This window comes from Spodoptera frugiperda, chromosome 14 (genome assembly GCF_023101765.2).
Source record: "Spodoptera frugiperda isolate SF20-4 chromosome 14, AGI-APGP_CSIRO_Sfru_2.0, whole genome shotgun sequence".
Taxonomy (NCBI): Eukaryota; Metazoa; Arthropoda; class Insecta; order Lepidoptera; family Noctuidae; genus Spodoptera; species Spodoptera frugiperda.
Window position 1 is genome coordinate 788341 of NC_064225.1, and position 14020 is coordinate 802360.

Genomic DNA, 14020 nt, shown 5'->3' on the forward strand with positions numbered 1-14020 from the left:
GCAACGAGCGCCGCTAAGTGAGGGTAGTTGTAAACGTTAATGTTTACATTAAGGGCTTCTAGTGTAAACTTAGTATCATCGGAATCTCCAGGGGTTGTGGATGAGATGTGTGCAGTGTGTACTCTGTTTTTGTTTGGAGTATGGTCTTTTAATGGTGTTTTTGTTTTGATGGGTCTGCTGTAAACACTACGTAACTAATGCTACTGATTCGATTACTGCAAGGAACAATTTTTTGGGTGATCGACATATTCTTGTTTTGGGTCTAGCTTTGATACGTATGTAAAGTTATTTGATTGTAAACACACCTGTGACACAGAAGAAAATACTAGTGCAACATTCTATTTAAGAAGAGCCAGTGATAATAAATTATACACTGTTATGAAAATCGTCGCCTATGGCAAAGTCAGAGTCGCAGGGAGCCAGTGGATGTAGGTGGCGGCTTGTCGTTCTACATCAAAGACTAATGCCTTTGTTCAACAGTGGACGTCTCTCGGCTGATGATGATGATGACAATGAAGACAACGTTGCAAATAAATTAGCTATTACCGACCTAGTTAAAACTGTAGTTCAATCTACACACACGGCCATTCCTTCAACATTCCCTCAAAGACGTTCAGCCACATCACAAGACAGAGCAAGGAGTATTGACAGTGGAGACTGCAGTAGCAGCTCGGCAAACAATCGCAAGTAATGCAAAGCAAACAATTTGTTTAAAGTGCGGCCCCGCGGGGAGCGGGCACGTGGCAGTGCTTATACTCTGTTATACGGTGGAATATAAGATGTGAATGGTGTATCAACGACTATGTGATAGACTAGACTTATGGGTGTTTTTAGAAACCAGCCCTAAACCTTCCCTTAACTAAAAGTTACTTAGCATGAAGTAGCACCGAAACTGATACCTTGGTTGTACTGTAAAGATGGAGAAGTGTCGGAGATCCATATTATATGGGCCGGCTCGACCGGAGTGATACCACGGCCTTACCGAAAACCGACGTGAAATAACGCTTGCGTTGTGTTTCGTTGTATGAGTGAGGTTACCGTAGACCCAATTACACCTTTCCCAACCTTTCCAATCCGCGATTCCCCAACAACCCTTAAATTCCAAACCCCCAAAAGGGCAGCAACGCACTTGTAACGCCTCTAGTGTTTCGGGTGTCCATGGGCGGCGGCTATTGCTTACCATCATGTTAACCGTGTGCTCGTTTACCGGCTTTTTTAAATAAACTTGACGTTTTGCATTTCAAAACTTAACCATGAGTGCTGATACAAAATATCAGACAAAGAAAATACATTGTACCAAGCGTTGATCCACGTTCCGGCAATAATTGTAAATTACCACCACGTGTTAATTGCACATAAAACATTAATTGAGATTGGTACAAATAGGATACCCATCTCTTCATTTATCAGTCGCACAACTACAATTCTACAAAGTAGGACAAATAACAAACGCATAAAAGAAATTGTAACACTGTATTGAATCTAATATGTATATAAAATTCTCATGTCACAGTTTTCGTTGCCATACTCCTCCGAAACGGCTTGACCGATTTTGATTTTGAGGTATCTATGAGAATCGGCCAACATCTATTTTTCATCCCCCTAAATGTTAGGGGTAGTACAACCCAAAATTTTTAAATTTTCCGCGCACGAAGTCGCGGGCAGAAGCTAGTATTGAGATAATTATCGTATACGGCGGCTGCAACGTCTCGCCTCGCGTGAGATGTCATCGTAAGTCGTATGTCGTCACAACGCGTGACCATCGATGTTTACTGAGGCGAGACCGGCACAATGCTGCCACGTGTCTTGTCCAGACGCGATTATCTGGCTGGATTAGGGTTAGCGGTATTTGGGACAGTTTTTGTGCAAAATTAGTTTAATTTGTGCAGCTAATAATGTAATAGTGGTCGGGTGGTCAAAACTGTTATTGCTATCAACAAAATGTTTGAAATTGATCAATGATCCAAAAGCTTCTATTTCCATTTCACAATTAGCTAAAGTCAAATTCACATATTACGTTTCTCACAACACTAAGCTATGCTACGTTACTGTGGATGCGTTTAGCTTCCACCAGTCATATTCATTGATACACATAGCTTGGCACTGGTGGAAACCAACTCAACTATACAATGTTTTTTTTTATATGGAAAGTGGATGGTTTCCCTACTATCGACGCATCACATACTCGAGCTGCGCAACTTCCTAGCACAGTAACATAGCTTAGTATCAGTGGAAAAGGTCACATAGTTTCACAGCTTAGCTATTATATCTTCGTAGCATAGCTACATAGCACATCTCTTATAGAAAAGCACCCTAATAATGTGACATTTAGACACAATATCTTGGACAATAATAGCTGTAATTAGTAGTATGGCAGTATCTACACCGATCACATCGAGTGTCAGTCACTATTTATTGAGGCGGGGCGCGAACAATAGGGACACGTGACTTTGGGACATTGCGAATTATCGGTAAGGACATTTAATTTTACGTGTGGGATTCAGTATTAAATGTTTAGGCGGTTCGGATAAGCATTTAGAAGAAGACATTAGTTATCAATTTGAAACTAAACAAAAATTGGTGTTCGATAACTTTTTATAAACAAGGCTCATAATGAAATGAAATGATATTTATTTCTGTAAGTAGGTTATAAAATAACACTTTTACACGTCAATATTTCAAATAGCTAGATGAGGCAATATTAAACAAGAATAGTAACTATTTTTGTTACCCGTAAACTATAAAAATGCAATAAACTAATCAGGGAACATAGTAGCTTTTTAGTCTGTGAGAGCCATGCTTGACTTATTCGTCAACTCGGCCGCAATAAACTCGTCCGCGCGGTCGAGTCGGGAAATTCATAGAATAATTATTTTTTTATTATGCATCTCGGCCGATTTACGTGGTCGAGTTGATGAAGCTATTTATTCGTATCTTTTATTCGCCAACTCGACCGACATTGAAAATATGAGGCATTTTTGTACAGTACATACAAAAGTGTTTCGTTTCTAATTAAATTTTTGTTCTTCTGGGTATATTATATAATATAAAATAACTTAAAATTAGAATTAAGGACAGATAAAAAGATGTTTTTTAATCAGGCATTGCTCAGTTGAGTATTAGGTTCATTTCTTTCCACCGATAAAAATTCCAAGTTGCGAGAGAGAGACAAAACTATTTTAACTAATTAGGATATATGTAAGGTCATGATTAAAATGCTACATTTTATAAAAAGGTGATTGTAATGAAACATCTACGATCTTTGTAAATCTTTCCATGATATGCCTTTAACATTTTCTACTCAAATGTACATTTTGTACTCGGTTGAGATGACGAATAAAAAAAAATCACAAAAATTAGCCGGGTCGACTCGACCGCATAGTGAATGTTTCTACGGTCGAGATGCACAATTAAATAATAGGTAGATTTAAATCTTCCCAACTCGACCGCGCGGTCGAGTTTATTGCGGCCGAGTTGACGAATAAGTCCCATGCTTTGGCACGAATGGGCCGGCTCGACCGATGCGATACCACGGCCTCATAGAATATCGACGTGAAACAATTAAACGCTTGCGAAACTTAAAAAAAAAGTAACAGCTTATACCTATGAAAGAATAAAACCAAATCCCCTACATCACAACACAAAGACAGTCAACAGACCAGTCTTTGTTTTACGTGTATATGGTCATGGACAAAAAAATTAATCAAAACCTTAATTCAAGACCAAAGCAAACAGGCTCCTCGTTCACAAATACGTGGTAATATATGGTAAACACACCGACAGATAGACTATGTATAATGAGTATGCAGTTGGATATCAATACAAACAGAGTGATGGGTTTGAAATCAAAGACTGCGTAGAGGTAAGCTAGCAGTAGCTTCGAGTAAGCCTATGAGTAACGTGAAACGATGGCACGAGTGTATTGTGTACGGAGCGGTGTGAGAGGTGGTTTCATGTGAAATGTGGATATGGTGGTTTTGAGATTAATATGGATGATATTAATATAACTATATGACAAATTTATAGTCAAGTATGACATAGGAGATAATATTAGTAAGGGAAATGGAATAATCAAGGCTTTGAATATAATTCTTGCAAATTGGCATTGTGTCATTTTTGTTCTTGTTGTTTTTGTCTAAAATAAAACGATTTATTAGAAAATCTAAATCCCCATTAACATCTATGTATTTATCAGACCACTTACGTATTACCAAAAAAATAAATAATAAATATTACCAATAATAATAATAACTACTCCCGCGCGGTTTAGCTTGCGTCACTTCAATCCATAGTCCAACTGGACTATCCAACATAAAAATAATTCAGATATATAATTCAGAAGAATCCAGTAATTCTGAAGATTAAGCGCATCCTAACAAATAAACAAACTCGTCAGCTTTATATAATAAGTATAACCTAAACCAATTTTTAACAATGTCATATCCAAGTCAACCTCGAAATTAAACACCCATTCTTTACCAGACTACTAGGTTAGCATAAAAAGGCACTACCAACCGGGAAAACTCCGTACAAAACTAAGGCGAACCTCTAGAATATAAAAATAAAGTCTCAAATATCTCCTCCGATCCATTGTAGCTCGTACCTCTGGCCGGCTACCGCACACCGCTCTCATCGTTTACCCTATGTGCTGAGCAAACACCGCAATGATACTCCAGTTAATTAAGGACGCCGAGTCAATATGCTTTCTAACAGATGTGCACGGAATATTTCATTACCTCTCATTTGTTGGGCTGCCGACTCTTTTTACCAGTTTGCTTTGTTACTAGGGAATTGTCTGAGAAAGGTGATTTGGTCATCAATTTGGGAGTTCTTGAGTTATTTGGGTAGAAATGTAGCTTTTTGGTTGAGGTTGTTGGAATTCAGATGAGTACTACTTTAAGGTTGAATGATTTCGTTTACAAAATAACATCATTAGAAGGGTAAAATTAAAAGTACCCTTAACCGACGAGCATGCATGAAATGAAAAGACTGATGACTGTTGATGAAGCGAAAGATGTAAGATTCGTAGCAATTGGCGTTCCATTGTATCTGCCTTCCTCTATGGGAGACAGGCGTGAGGTTATGTTTGTAAGTATGTATGACTTCCTTTACTCGATAACGGATAGGACACCATTATCCTTTGCAGAAAAGAAGATGCCGTTCGAAACAAATCAATTATCATACAACTTATAGTCCACGTGTATCGTGTACCCTAGTCCTTTCCGTCTTCGAACCACAAGACAATCGGCGAGGCGTTACCGCTTCATGGTAGATATCCCACCCACTCGCACGAAGCGCTTCGCTTCAAGCTTCCTTGTGCGAACTACTAGGGAGTGGAACTCCTTGCCGGAGTCTGTGTTTCCTGATGGGTATAACCTGGGTGTCTTCAAAGCCCGAGTGAATGGGTTGCTTATGGGCAGACGTACTCCATCGTATGCTGCATCATCACTTACCATCAGGTGAGATAGCGGCCAAACGTCGACCTATTAAAAGTAAAAAAAAAGTATCAAAAGACTCTTGAAATTTCTAAACCTAATTACTAACCTGCACAATCATATGATCCAGTTCAGCCAAGGTGCGCAGCAGATGAGCGGTGCGAGCTGCCTTGACGAATCCGCCGCTGTGTTCCAACCCAGCTCCCTGGGCGAACAGCATGCAGAACTCGGCACGGGAGCCGGCGATGCCAGTGCCGAGAGCACAGCGGAGAGACTGGGTCGCGACGATACGCTCTGAGCCCTACGTGTGGAATTTTGAGAGGTTAGTGGAGACAGAGAAGAACTACATTTAAAATCTTTGTAAAAAATTGATTATTTATAGATTTCGTGTTGTCCTAGTCTAATCAGATTTTACTCATCAACATCAGCAACCTATAAATGGCCACAGCTGACCAAATACCTCTTCGCACACAGAGAAGGTTTGAGCATTAATCACCACGCTTGCTCAATGTGGGTTGGCGATTTTAAACTTATAAATAGTCTTTATAAGTCCAAGTTTTCTCATGGTGTTTCCTTCACCGTTTGTCAGTGGACAGAAAGTACATATGACTCGGAAAAAGTAACATAGGTACTTGCCGTTGGTAAGTTTCGAACCCGCACTCTCATACATAGAAGAATTATTTGATCAGCAGCTTTTCCTCTAATAAGTCAAAAAAAAGAAGATTCTAAAAAGGCATCATACAGAGGCATAACAATCGTGCAGTCCAATGCCGTCTGTGCTAAAGCCAGTCTTGTAAAAAATTCATAGTTCCTACACCATCTGGACATCTCTTCTAAATAATTACACATTTAACTACGGAAACCTATTTAAAGCCTACAAAATAAACCAGCACTTACAGCATCAACCTCGCAGGGATGGCAGAGGTCTGCGCAGACCGTCAGCAGGGTTTGAATACTCTCCCGCGCGGCACCTGCCTTCTCAGCACGAGTGATGCACCCGGTCAGGCAGAGGTAGCTGGAACAAGGAGTATGATATGAGCAGATTTGATAGTAAACAATCGGCGTTACCCATGGTCAATTCCGGAGCTGCGGAATACCTAGCGGGTTTACCGGGGCTCCGGCTCGAAAAGCAGGGTTGGTTTTTAGTCAGTAAGAGTCCGACGCTCCCTCTCGCCTCGCCCAAGGCGGGAGAAGTCATTGGATGATTTTCCCCACTCAAAAAAAAAAACCCATGGTCGATGACAACACCTAAAGAATTACAAGTGCAGCCTTTTCAGGATTTGGGGTCTATACGGATTAAAAAGAACATTAGAAGATCTTCTTCAGAACTACCTTCGAACACATTTGGAAATATGTAGGTATTCTCTTCAGCATATATTTTTCTATATCATAACAGTCTGCCATAATTTTTTCAGCATTTTAAACATAAAACCACCGACTCAATTAATTCACCTACCCACCTATCCTGTCACACGAGTCCACAATTTTATTTTAACGCCATCTACCGTCAATTTACATAATCACCACACGTTGGGTAAGCCGTTAAATCCGTATGAAAGACAAACATTGTATGTTTTGTGTTACAACAAGAACAACAACAACAGTGTGTTGTTGGTCAGTTACTGCTTTAGGCGGTACATGAATGTTGTGTTAGGATTCCAACATGGCGCTTGGTCTTGTATATTTAAGGCATAGTTTGAGATTGGCTGGCTTGTTATGTGTCTGGGTGGTTATGTAACTACATATGTAAGGGAATTAGTGAGGACTTAAAGCGTTGTTGCTTGATGTTTTATCGTTCTCATAACACCGTCTTCAGTTTAAAGGACGCAAAAATGTAAGTTAGGGATGCCTTGTCACTTATTTGCAATCCACAGGTATGACTGTGGTTGATTTTTTTATGGAATAAGTCGTTAAACGTGTAGACAGATCACCTGATGGCAAGCAATCGTCGCCGCTCGAAATACCAGAGGCGTTACAAGTATGTTGCCGGCCTTTTGAGGTTTAGGAATTTAAGGGTTGCAGGTCAAGCATAGCTCCCCACATTTAAAACAATCTTATGTATTTAAAATTACAATTTACTAAAAGAAAAATATTTGTAACTACTACCCAATTCATTCTAAATCATTTCCTACCAGAAGTGCAGAAACAACTTATTCAAGAGATATTTTTTCTTTGCAGAAACCACGCTTATTACATTATCCAATATTGGTTGTTAAAAACCATTTCACGGCTGTGTACCCCCAACTAAAAGGGGGAAAATTATAAAAAATCTCGTTTTGCTAGCAAGCATCTTCGTCGGTGTACATCCAATTATAAGTTGCGTCAATATTTGCTGCGCTTATAACCGCTTCAAGCGATGCTCAAACTTTTACTTGTGCATTGCAGAAATATACATTTACAGTCTATGTAGTTTGTGTTATGTTTTAGCCGTACAATTATGATGGAGCTGACTACATTTGTCTTCCATCCAGTCGAAAGAGATGACTAAGGGGCCTAGACCAAGCAGCAGCGCTCACTGATCCTGAAACCTGAACCTGAAATGCGAATTGTGGGGATGACAAAGTCTCTTATAAAGCGGACTCTGCGGTGACCGCTTATCTAGTGCTTTGATGCCACTTATTATGATAATCATCAACTGTTTACAGCAGACAGCACCGGTTGCGCGGTGGCTAGGCAACCGGCTGCCGCGTAACGTGTAGCGGATTTGATTCCCGCATGGAGCAACTCTTTGTGTGATCCACAAATTGTTGTTTCGGGTCTGGGTGTCATGTGTATGTCAACTTGTATGATTGTAAACGCAACCACGACACAAGAGAAAGACAGAAGAAAGAAAGTTATTTTTAAACAACAAATAGCAAGCCGTTAAGCTCCCGCAGCAAGTAGTAAAAAAATAGCTGATCCCTGAATGTAAAATAAATCAATAAGTCATAAAAGTTTGAGAAAGTCTGTCGTAATTGAATCTCGGGAGTAACCGGTAAGTTTGGTTTGAACTCGCGGATTTTGTGACTACGGATTTAATCTTCGACGTAAGCGAATTCAAAATTGGTTATCTCAAGTCCAAAGATGAAGAGGGTGCACTGCTTGCTTTATTGTGAGAATTCATCATTATCTTGCGATTATTTTTGTCCTTGAAAATGTAGGAAGAGAGATGAAAGACTTTTTTAAGAGGAGGAAATCATCCAATGCCTTCTCACGGCTTGGGCGTGACGAGAAGTGTCAGTCTCTTACTGACTAAAAACCACCCCGTTCCTACTCCTGCTTTTCGAGCCGAAGCCTCGGTAAACCCGATAGGTAGTCCGCAGCTACTGAGAAAACTTTTATTTTCGTCCTTGAAAATGTTGAGAGAGAGATCAAAGACGAGAGGTATGAAAACCTTAGTACATGGTGCTCTGTAGCTGTAGTTTCTGTTATTGCATTTATGTTTTGGCGTATAAAACTGACCACTACAAATCAATATAATTTTATAGCAGCCACAAAACGAACAAACAATTTTCCGTTCCAGAAAAACCAATAAAAAAAAATATAACGATAAAAAGATGGCGCCGTTGGTACGTGAGGAATTTAAAATTTGGAATCCGAGCAACGCCCCGTGATTGGTTACTCACGCGCAACGATATATTTTATACCAATTGTTTTTTACAGTTTGTAAAAGGTATTTTAGACCTTAAGGTGAAGGAAATAAGGGTTTATGTGATGGTGTATTGGTCAGTATGGTTGTAAAGTTTTTGATAATGTCAGACCTCCTTGTAGAGACGGGTTAAGATAATGTAATCTTAAATATTTGTGAGACTTAAAAGGTCACATTGTTTAAGGATGGCCGTGTGGTAAATGACCAGAGATTGATGGCAGCGAAACTGGATTGGGAAAATAAAAGTTAAAGGATATTATCAACCACGTACGCTTTGTGTAACAAAGTAATGACTTTGTTACACAAAGTTAAATACGGCATACCTACGTTGAAAAGATACAATTTACATCAGAAATAAACGAATAATAATTACCGATTTAACTCAAAATCTTTTTGTACTTGTTCTAAAACCTAGAAACTGATCTTAATTTGAAATCTATGAATAACTCGTAGATTTTAAATTAATTTTATGGAAAACCAACAGCTATACAATTTGATTAAAGAATGTGAAAAGAGCCGATTATAGGTTTTCACGAATAGCAGTAGAAAAAAACATGCCAACAAAGCAGTAAGATCAGTTAATAACCACATTTCAAGAATAAACAAACAAAATAATCATACCTTGAAAATGTAACTCTACTATCAGCTACGATATTTCCACAAAACTCCTACTATTTCAACTAACATACATCAAAATCGGCACAGCAATTTACGTGTAAAAGCATAACAAATCACTCACATTCGCGGAACAAACATAAGTTATGATTTCAACATGATAAACGGTCCACATTTGGACATTAATTTCAATAAAAACAAAATCCTATCGCCAACCATTAACATACTATGCGCCATATGTCCAACCTCCCTGCTTCGGTTTTGGCAGGATCTTAGACAAGAGACGTGCGATATAAATAATACCATCCTAACTAATATTATAAATTCGAAAGTTAGTTTGTTTGTAGTTTAGTAAACCTTTTACATTATATCTAGTGAATTACACAGCAAAACGTCACGCCTTTTATCCCCGAAGGGGTAGGCAGAGGTGCACATTACGGCACGTAATGCCGCTATACAATCTACACCCACTTTTCACCTAGAAAAGAATACAGACGGATACAATTCATAAGGGCAAAGCCGCGTGTAAAACCTAGTACTTGAAATGTGATGGATGCCAGATTTCAACGCGTATGATATAATGACATTTCACCGTTCACTACACACGCGAACTTCCATGTTATTTTCATGTAGCCTATACAGGTTGATGTTTTGTGCGAATGCAGTTTGTTATTTACTTTTTTTAAGGGGGGAAAATCATTCAATGACTTCTCCCACCTTAGGCGAGACGAGAGGGAGTGTCAGATTCTTACTGACTAAAAACCACTCCGTTCCTACTTCTGCCCTTCGAGTCGGATCCCCAGTAAATCCGCTAAGTAGTCCGCAGCTAGTTGAAACTGTAATTACATTCATTACTATAAAAATTACGTGTATCGTATAAACATAGAGCTACATGTATGTCACACGCTGTTTTGATTGCTAATAATACAATGAAATATGTACATTGCCAATTTCAAGTTACTAGTAAATATGATGTATCAGTATTAAAGCCTAATTAAACAATAGCTTAATTAATCAGAAAATTAATGGAAACATTTAAAACAACATCCTGTGTAACGTCTCAGCGCCGGCGCCATGATTCATTGCCTCCGCCGGCCAATCACGGCGCGTTCTAAATTCAAACGCGCTAATGGAAGGCGAGCATCCAAGAGGCGCCTGTGCATCTATCCGGATCAGTGTTGCCAGGTGTTCGACAATTTTATACGTTCAGATTTTATTTAGAAATATGGAAGTTTCCATAAGGAAATATTTTATTGGTACTTTAGCTTAGTAGCTAAAGTAAATGTTATTAATTTACGATAAATTATGAAATTTATGAAATCTTAAATATTGGGTGTATCGAACATATTAACTTCTAATAAGCTCCTGATTGAAAAACAACACCTAATTAATTTACACCCAAAAAATAGTATTATTCTACTAAAAAAAAAAATAGTACAAAACACCAATTAACCACGTTAACCTACAAAACAAACCCACACCACAACAACTGGCAACACCAAAAGAAAGCACTCACCTAAGAAAAATTTATGGTTCGTTTAAAATGTTTTCGTTCTTAATTTCAGTTAGATAAACGACTCGGGCGCATTTCGGCGCCTTTTACAAGGTGAAATACGTATACCCATTAAGGACACTGTGTCGTCTTTGATATTCCTCGAGACTTAAAACGTCCAATTAACAAAGACCTTTATAATTTGACAGATATCTTCATTTGTCGAACATTTCAGTTAGAAGCTCCGGGGCAGGGGAGGTCAGGTTAAACTGGGCACACATTAAAATCGTTGTGGCATTTTAAGTGCGTGAGGTATGTTAATTTTGTGTGTGGATTTATTTTAATTGAAGGAAGTCGGTAATGAAAGGAAGCACAAGTTTGCCGCTGCAATACGTTCCAATATTTTATAGTTACTTTGTACGAATGGATTTATGTATGTTTTAAATGCTATTGCTCGCGTTTGGTTTGATAAATAACGCAAAAAAGATAAAAATTTTAAGTACATTTCGTAATAACTTGTTTTTGAAGATATATTGCGGAGTTTTGTGCGGCTTTAATCTTTGGGATATATTTATTAGACGCGTGTTTGTGGTCATGTTCATGTTTTCTTTCAACGTGAAACAATATTTCTTTGTAGATTATGTAGGTGGAGTTGAATGTCTTCTCATCATCGTTACTAATGAAGATTATTTTTGGGACCAATATCAGGAAGGAATTTATTGAAATGTATAGTTTTATTACATTTTTACTGTTCGTGCAATTAATCGGCCGTATCATCATCATAGAATCAGCCAGAAGACAAACCACTGTTGATTTCAAAGGCCTGCCAAAATTAAGTCAGTCCATGTAGAACGACATTAGTGAATTGTACGCTAATAATGTCTATACCTGAAGTTAGGTGCAAATTGTTAACGAATTACAAAATAACTAATATTTTTAGTCAAATATGCCAATTCAATTCTACCCAGTCCACTTAAAATATAGCTTAAAAGGACTATGGCTAAGCAATTCAAAAACCACTAAAAATAAATCTGTAACTTTCAATTAAAAATACCAGCTTATACTCAAAAGGCCACTAACAGGTGTTTGCAACATAAACCAGAAATCCCATAAATCCATATGTGTTTAATTTTAATCCAAAAACGAAGGGGGGCTACATAGAGACATCAAATTTATTTCATTTTAATAAACGCAAATAAATATGTAAATTCGTTTTAAACAAATTCGCGCGCCCCCTTGCAAATGTTAGTTTAGTTGTGCGTGAATAGAAATGCAATGTGGGGATATTGTATGAATGGATATTAATAGTGTGCAAGGGTTTGAGCATGCTAATAAAAATATTAAGTTAATGTAGGACATACTATTTTTTTATGATATAAGCCGGTAAACGAGCTGACGGATCACTTGATGGTAAGCAATTGCTGTCGCTCATAGACACCCGAAACACCAGAGGCGTTACAAGTGCGTAGCCAGCCTTTTGAAAATTAGGAATTTAAAGGAAAATTGGGAAGGGGTAATTGGTCCTTCGGTACCCTCACTCATACAACGAAACACAATGCAAGTTATTTCACGTCGGTTTTCTGTAAGCCGTGGTATTACTCCGGTCGAACCGACCCATTCGTGTCAAAGCATTGCTCTCCCACAATAACATTACGTTACAAAAACAAAACGCTAATAAAATTAATACCCAATCAAATAAAACCACGTCCTATTACAGACAATCACGACATAAACAAGCGAATCAATGCAAAACATAAAAATCAAGAGCATAGCAAAGCGATACCAATCAACGACGATAATGAGCAATTAGCTGCATGCGAACAAGACGATAATTAGAAGAGTAACAATACTAATGAAACGGGTAAAGCAATCATCATTAAAATTGCTGAAATAATTTCCACATCTAATCAAGATGTGGGAGTAAGAGTAAATAGTAAAGAAGTTGAAGAATGCTAAAATTTAAATGCATATTGTCAATTAGATGAAGGTATGTGGTTTGAGCAATGAAAGTGACTGAAGATTTGAGACGATGATTGGACTCGTTGATCGGTATTTAGGTTTTAATTGGACGCTCATTAGTAGTGGTAACAGATGTTTTGTTGAATGTAAAAGATATGTGTTAAAGTATTAAGTTTCCTTGTTGTCTGTCAATCTAAGATTTTTAATATCATTTAAGTTAATAGTTAAGATTAATGCAATATTCATTATGCAGTGCATAACTTAAGTACATATTTTTAAATATATCTTCGGAATTTTTTTAGTTAAACAATCATAAGCCTACATAGATTCTTTAAACTTTATTTTTCTGACTCTTACTGATTAAAAATCACTCCGTAGTTACTCCTGCTTTTCGAGCCGGAGCCCCGGTAAACCCGCTATCTATCTATATCTCTATCAGAGATTCTTTAGCCTAGACTCAACAATTTTCTTTAATCATTCGTGTAACAAATAATTTAGCATCCATATTGGCAATAGCTATTTCTATCACACCATTATCATCAACAACATCACTACAAAAATAAAACACACTGTAATGATACCTCTCTATTCCGGCACAACGCACATAAAGTGCCACCTGATACTACACTCGCGCACAATTGAACAAATAGGGTCAAAAGCGGCTTATACTACTCCAGTATAATCATTGATGTTTTATTTACCCTTCGAAAGAACGTGACAACTGTCATTACAAGTAGAAAATGAGTTTAGAGAAAGACTTGTATTTGATAGATTTAGAATATTAGCTTTAACAGATGGAGCAATCAAAAACGTTTACGAACAAAACTGTTTTTTTTTTTTTTGTTAATGAGGGAAACCTTTACAAAGGCCTAGTTTTTGGGGAAAAACGAA

General features: G+C 37.9%; 1 protein-coding gene across 2 annotated transcripts in view; it reads right to left on the minus strand.

The window, feature by feature from the left end:
- LOC118279160 (cytadherence high molecular weight protein 2) overlaps positions 1-14020 on the minus strand; it is a 75306-nt gene that overhangs the window by 12401 nt on the left and 48885 nt on the right. For both annotated transcript variants that reach the window (XM_050698217.1, XM_050698218.1), the window contains exons 15-16: positions 6333-6450; positions 5545-5736 (exon numbers count right to left, since the gene is read on the minus strand). In XM_050698217.1, the coding sequence (XP_050554174.1) occupies positions 5545-5736; positions 6333-6450 (310 nt within the window). The remainder of the gene's footprint in view (positions 1-5544; positions 5737-6332; positions 6451-14020) is intronic.